Source organism: Myripristis murdjan, chromosome 21, assembly GCF_902150065.1.
Source record: "Myripristis murdjan chromosome 21, fMyrMur1.1, whole genome shotgun sequence".
Taxonomy (NCBI): Eukaryota; Metazoa; Chordata; class Actinopteri; order Holocentriformes; family Holocentridae; genus Myripristis; species Myripristis murdjan.
The window spans coordinates 19,664,607-19,672,100 of record NC_044000.1 but is presented as its reverse complement, the minus strand read 5'-3'; the positions used below and the strand labels follow the sequence as shown (position 1 = coordinate 19,672,100).

General features: G+C 42.8%; 1 protein-coding gene across 1 annotated transcript; it reads right to left on the bottom strand.

Moving 5' to 3' along the window:
* Positions 1 to 235: 235 nt before the first annotated feature.
* Positions 236 to 7,019, bottom strand: gpr161b (G protein-coupled receptor 161b). Its single transcript, XM_030080088.1, has 6 exons — positions 6,495 to 7,019; positions 5,258 to 5,645; positions 3,136 to 3,857; positions 2,831 to 2,938; positions 1,681 to 1,806; positions 236 to 1,489 (listed from the first exon to the last, which is right to left on the bottom strand). Exons 2-6 carry the CDS (start codon positions 5,599 to 5,601, stop codon positions 1,212 to 1,214), a joined length of 1,578 nt encoding a protein of 525 aa, XP_029935948.1. The 5' UTR covers positions 5,602 to 5,645; positions 6,495 to 7,019; the 3' UTR covers positions 236 to 1,211.
* Between the last annotated feature and the right edge of the window lie 475 nt (positions 7,020 to 7,494).

Genomic DNA, 7,494 nt, shown 5'->3' with positions numbered 1-7,494 from the left:
CAAAAATAATGACAATACAATAATGAGGTAAGACTGAAATACCAGAATTGGCTGCCAACATCTAGTCATTCAGTTTAATTTTAATATTTTTGTGTTCCTTAAAAATCTGATTGTGATGGGAGAACTTTGAGTGTATAAATGCAGGTTAAGTAAATGTGCCACTGACATCTATTAACAGTGTTGTTCAAGACAACCACTTTGTGGGCAGTCAATTTGTTTCCAAGGCTAGACTTAATTTTTTTAAATGACCAATTAGGCAAATGATTTTATTTCTGACATGGCTGCTGCTTTCAGTATGAACAAATGCTGGCTTATGCCATTGCATTTTCATCAATACAGCAATTTTGAAATGGCTGCACATCCTTTTATTCTCTGCCGAAAAAGTTACTTGGACCTGAGTCCATTTTGTGTCACTCTTTTTATTCTGTTGTCTTTTCTATGACCTGCATCTTTTGCGCGTGTGCTCTTATTTTTCAAGTTTAAAGATTTTCTGTCTTATCACCTTTAATTGTTCTTGACTACAACACTGCTAGTATACTCCTCCATCTAGGACCGTAAAGGGTAACACTGACAAAATATCAATAATCACTCTCTTTAACATAACAGATTCCATCAGAGGAAGCACATACTGCATGTTCAAGTGCAATTATATGTACATTACATATACAGTGGCAGATTAATTATGAAATGTCAGAACTCTCTGTCCCTTGTTCTAATGTGCTGAACATTATTGTAGTTGGCTACAGAATAAGGAACAAAGTACCTTACTAACTCTACAGATGCTGGCCTACAGATTCTTTTAACACCATCAGGCTTAGCTTTATGCAAATTCTGAAGAAATACAATCATGATAAATGTGGTAGTAAACAAATCAATAAGACACTGGACCATTTAAGTGACAGTAGTTAAGGCTTCCTATGTGATTACATGAACACATACAATTTGCTTGTAAGGCACTCTTGATGGTGTACACTTGGTCCAACACAGTGGAATGGACTGTGCCCCTTCCTAATAATGACACCTTCCAGTTTGGGCTTCTTGTGTAGAGAAACCGGACTTCATAAATCACGCTGCAAAATGGCCAGCACTCACATTGGCCATGTATCATATAGCTTTGTAATGGCACGTAAGGGAGTGTGAGAGCCCCTGCAGTTTACAAAGATAAAGAGTATGTCTATAAAATGCCCAATATTTTAAGAGGCTACTTGTGTTCAGGCTGATAATTCCTCCACATCCTGCTCTTCTTCATCTCTGTCGTCTTTGACAATCCCTTCATCTATACTCTCCAGCCTCAGTCTCTGGCCGTCCAGGTATCGGGGCCTCGGTGCCGCCCTGGTTGTAAACAGTCCCGCTGGCAGGGCCGAACCCTCCCCGAAGAGGGTGAGCTTGGCGTCGCTCTCTATCGCCTTCGCCAGGCAGGAAGCAAAGGTGTCGAGAGATTTGTGTATCTCTGCATGGACTTGGACGGTGGATGGGATGGTGCTTTCGGCTGCAGAGGAAAAAAAAAAAAAGATTATTTGTGCTGTCTGTTGCGTAAATGGCACAGTGAGCATTGCTTAACTTTTTCATTCATCACTTCCCCCTTTATAACCACAACTTCATTTTTCACAACTTCAGCGAGTAAGAATTGAGTTCCCTGCCCTCCAGTCTCCTCTTTTCTGAGCAGGAAGTGACAGGTACCTTTGGAATGCTCCACCTGGTCTTCAAAGGTGACAGAGCTCCTCCTCTTCCCGGCTGGATTGCCTTGGTACTGCAGATGGGAGGAGCCGTCTGTGGAAAAGTTATCCAGCAGCATCACGTCTGTACCTGCATCAGACATGACAAGAGACATTTGGGCTGGTTAATAATATCTGAAGGCAATAAATTTTTAATATAAAAAGTACAAATCATCACCATATCTGAGAGACTGGCCAACAAAAACACCAATGGTGTGGACTATGAGACACTTCTGTGTATTACACATGAAATTACATGCCCTGTCTATGCAATTGTCTACCAAGAACATGAGCTGTATGACAGGAATGTGAGGCTGACTGTGGGACTATGTTGCAACACAGTAAATAAAACCATGTGGCAGCAGTAACACATGTATGTTTAAAAGAACAATTAATCATTTTTCATTTTTGTTTTAAAATTAAAATCAAAAGTCTGGCTTTTACAATGCAGGATGGACAGAATTCTACTATAGAAATACCGACATCAAGCACAGTTTAAGGTGTATTTTTCCTTTTCACTCTGCTTCCTGTGTGAAACACCATGGTTGGGGATTGATGAGTACACGTAACTACACGTAACGAACTTAAAATATAAAATATGAGTGACTGTTTCAGTTTAAAATAAGATTATTTTTATATATAAAATATAGATTATAATTACTTTTCAGAAATATTATGATTACTGTGGAGATTACTTCAAATTTTAATGCTATTTATTTTAGATTTTCATTCATCTATAATAAATTGGAACATCCACCTCTGTGGGATTTGCCCTATCACAACGCTGCAGTAAACAAGGAGGAGATGCAGCAGAACGCTTTCACAGCCTGGAAATACTGTGAACACACACATCAAAAGGCACCACCTCAAACCTCAAAACATGTCTTAAGGTGAGTTTTCTTTTTATTGGGATAATGCTTATTCAGCCACTTTGTGAAATGTGCTAGCCTGACATTTATGAAAAACCTAGTATTCTAAAAGTAAAGTATTTAGAGATACTGACTTTGAGTAAAGTAACAGATTAAGCTACAGATTACATTTTGGACCGTGTATTCAGTAATCTGTAAAGGAATACTTATTTAAAAGTAACCTTCCCAACTCAGTGCAACACTTACACGAGTCCTGAGTGAAACTGAAGCCGGTGTCTCCTGTGCTGCTCCCAGGGGCCACCAGCTGCCCTCCACCAGCCAGTATGGCTGTCAGGTGTGGGGACATGCCCAAATCTGATGAGACACAACAGACTGATGAGTGATCAGCACGCATTGTAACATCAATCCATAGTTTATCCTTTGATATCTCAACATAAGCAATGAGTCAGATACAATACATTTTTAACAATTCAAAGAGCAGCATGTCACCCAAAATGAAAATGATTCATGTTTAATGTGTTTATCACAAATAAACCCGTTGCTGCTCCCACCTGTGATTCTGTTAGAGATGCTGAAGAGGCGGGACGTCCGCTGCCGTGTGGCAAATGACTCTCTGTAGTAGCGATCCCCGAAGCACATCCCCAGCAGCTCCTTCCTCACCGTCTTATTCCACAGACCGTAGATGAGCGGGTGGCACACCGCGCTGCAGAAGGACAGCCAAGCTGCCAGAGTCTCCAGCTCCTGCGTCACGCTGCCCTGCCCCCACAGGGCCTCGGTGCACACCACCACAACGTACGGCCCCCAGGTCATGAGGAAGGTGCCTATCACCACTAAGATTGTGACGAAGGCCTTGCACTGGCTCCCTGCGTACACCAGGCTCCGCCGGCTTCCATTAGAGGAAGTTGAGGTGCTTGAGTTCTTACGTCCGTTCCTCTGAGCCGCCGTGGAGTCGTCCTGGGCCACGACCACGGTGCCACAGTGCACCTTCCGAGCTTTCATGCGGGCAACGCGGAAAATTACACCATAACAGGCCAGCATTGCGAGGAAGGCGGGAACACTGCACCATGTGACCCAGAAGATGGTATAGCCGGGGTCTCTGTGCCAGGACGCGACACAGGTCCACTTGAAACAGTCAAACTCAAAGGAGGACCAACCAAACAGGGGGGGCAGACAGCCCATCAGGGAGTGCAGCCACACGTAGGCGATGACCACAACAGCCCGGTTCCCTGTTATCTTCATCGGGTAAATCATTGGGTAGAGCACTGCGTAGTACCTGTGGGGGTGAGAAGAAAATAGTGTAGAAAAGCTGTAGAAAGGCTGCTCAGAGACTGTGACAGTGACCACTACAATTTGACAAAGTGAGTCCTTGGCTAGAGGCTGCACTTTTTTTCAGCGATACCAAGTGTTTCCAAAAAGTGGCATTGAAAGCAGAAAGGAGGGGCTTGGCGGGGGAACAAAAACATGCACTGTAATCTAAAATCCCCAAAGGTGCGGAGGTAATTATAACAGCAGTCACCAAACAGTGAGGACTGTATGCTACAGAGCAACATTAGGTCTCTAAAAGCTACATTTCACAGTCCCTTGTGATCCGTCACAACGGGACTAACAATAAAACTTAAACAAAAGTGCCATTCAGTGTTAATTCCAACCTCAAGTGCATTTCCTCTACACACTAACTTCAATAAATTATGTTTCTTGAAGGCACAGTATTTCCTTAGAGGCTACATAGTTGGCCCTTAACCTCATAAGCCCAAAATGCAGTTAAATAAGATGGATTACTTATTTCTGTGCAGACAATCTGATATTTACCTCCTAAAAATAGAAAAGGAAAATAGCCTAAGAACTGAAAAAAACAAAAGTGCATTTCCTCCAGTGCCTTTGTGTTAGCTAGGCTAATGCTTCTCATTTAAGCTGGGAAAATCTCTCTGAGAAATGACCACCACTCGAGTGTGTGGTTAACCAGTCTTATTTACAAGTGTAAATATTGACCAAAAAGGGAAATGCACCTCAAAAACAGAATTCACAGAGACAGTCCTGTTTTCTCTTTTGCTAGAAAAGGAGAGAGAACAATATTTTGTCCTTTATTTTAACCAGTTTGACAATGTTTATTTTTGGTTGAAAGAGCACAAGGGCATAAGGCTTACACCCATACACTCACTGGAGCAGCTGAGAGTTAAGTACTTGACTCAAAAGCACTTCAGTGATAGTTAATGAGGAGGTTAAACAGTATCTAATGCACTTCCCCAGCCCCTGTTTTCCCAGCTGGTCCAGGAGCTCAAACATGCTACATCTTGGTTACAGCCTTGATTCTCTGATCATCCATTAAAGTAATCGAGACAAATATTTGATCTGCTCCAGTGAAGCAGTGAAAGAACCCTCTGTTTGTGGTTCATAATTACTGATTGAAACAAAGCATGCATATCTCAGCTGAATTTAGAAGCTCCACCATCTGAGTACAAAATGTCAAATTAAGAGTAGAGTAGCTCCAGGTTCTCTAGCTGGTCAAGTAACAAGCCTATCTATGAAGAACATGTCAGTTCGGTTTTATGGGGGATTTTAACATCTAGGACATAATCACACTCAATGGACTTTGCTATTTCTTAGTCATAGCAAGCCTCTATCTATACCAATGCTTGGCCAAATGCTTACAGCTATAGCTGAGTAGACACTAACCTGTCAATAGCAATCGCTCCCAGAGTGAGCATGCTGGCAGAGCTGATGAGCAGATAGAGCAGGGCAGTGAAGTTGCACCACACCACTCCAAACACCCACTCCCTCTTGGCTGAGCTCACAGCCACAAAGGGCAGCACCAGCAGCGACAGCAGCAGGTTGGACAGCGTCAGGCTGAACACAAACTTGTTGCTGGGTGTGAGCAGGTAGGGCCTGCGGTAGAGGGTCGCCACGATCAGGAGGTTCCCCAGGCAGGCCAGGAGCGTGATGGTCACGATGGAGACGGACTCCAGGACGGCCGGACCCTCGCCATGCCCCACAGTGGAGCAGTTTCTGCTGGTGTTCATGGTGAGAGACTGGGCCACCGCAGAGGTGAAGGCATGGCAGGAGACTGGAGAGGAGGAAGGAGAGGGTTAGAAAAAAGGGCATACATCCTAGGGAGTTCAACTGAGATCCTGTTGTTCAGTGTGTGGGTGATCTTCAGCTATTATAATAACAGCTAGAAGTTAGCTATAACCTCATTGCCTGTTTCCAGTCATCATATTTACAGTGCACATTTAGCAAATTTCTAAAGCACATTTTTATATTTCCCCTTTCATTTTTCTATTTCTTAGACTTTCACTTACACTTATATACAGCAGTATTCTTCTCCTGAGATTTTGAGCAACTGCAGCTGACCCAATTTCCACTCGGGGATCAGCAAAGTATTTCTGATTTCTGATTCTGATGTAACCCAAGGGGAGCTATGAAGCATATGAGAGATCAATATCCAGTCATGGCCCACTCATTAGACATTACACTACATCACACGGGTTACAAAAAAAAAAAAAAAAAAAAAAAAAAAAAAAAAAAAGCTGATGTCAATGCTGAAAATTTTAAATACTAAAATTCACTGAAGTTATAGCGAAATTATAGCCTCAATTGTCTCGTCCATGAACAAAAAAAAAAAGAAAAGAAAAGAAAGAAAAAACGGTACAGGGTCAGTATACACGGTAACGTTAACTTTGAGAATGGAAAACAATGTATAGCAAGCAACATATAGGATACGTTAAAGTAAACGAAAAAAAACAACACTTCTCCTGTTTTTCGCGTCAATTTTGGCATTATAAGAGGACCCGACGTAAACTATGTTAACTAAAAAGTGCATTCCCCAACTCGCTCGCTAGCTAAAACTCCTTATGTTAGCATAGGTTAGCTAAAAGTTACTCCATTGTCCCTCAAAACAGTTATCCCTCGTTACCTGGTTTGGTATGGCGTCGTGGGTCCGCATTATCTCCTCACAGGGCTAAACTCCCTCTCTGTTAGTTTGTCTCCACGCCGAAGCACCGCGGCTGTCCGCTGAATAGACGCCGAAATCCGCTCGCCATCGCTGGTTATCCCTCCTCAGAAGAAACACAGACAGCCAGCTGCGGCTGCAATGGCGACGGCGTCCTCCCACCCTCGGCTGCAGCTCTCTCCCTCCGCTCCAAGTGTGTGTGGGTGGTCGGGAATCAGCTCCCACTTATTTTCATATCACCGTTTTCGCCTCTATTTTCCTGTGTTTTGCACTTGAAGTTGTTGTGTTTTTTTTGCATTGTGTGCAAGGCAATCACAGTTAATCACAACCTGCGGGAGTACAAAAAAAGCGCAAAGTGCATGATTGTTTCTGATACTAAATGTGGCGCATTACATGGGGAATTTGCACCAGTTCGCGTTTTAATTACTCGCTCGGTTTCTTAATTGTAGGCTGGCAGTGATTTATGAATGAAGTACTAAGTAGTAGCATCACTTTTAACCCGCAGGACCACCCAAGGAGATCAAAGCTTCCCGCACATCGACGTCATCCTCAGCCAGCCAATCTGAGAGCGGGGATGTTGCCGACTCCGTCCACTGGGTGGCGCCCTCTGCATGAGTCTCAAAGGCAGCATGACTAAATAAAAAGTACTTTCATAGTAATTAAGGATCTCTGTGGTAATCATTTTTAAACATACTCATAACATGCTCTTTCATGTATAAATAAACAAATATTTTTATCACCCAGAATTACTCCCTAAACTGTGTCAGAATCCATTTTGCAGGATGCAGTCTCTTTATTTTTATTTTATCATAACACCTCTTTCAATTCTATCAAACATTTGCTCATGCACTCACACTCATATACACATTTGATGCTCTAATTTATCTCTGCTTTTATTCTCTTTATTTGGGCTCTATTTTTGTTGCAGTTTGTGTTCTGGGGAGGATGTGCACCAGCCTCCAGT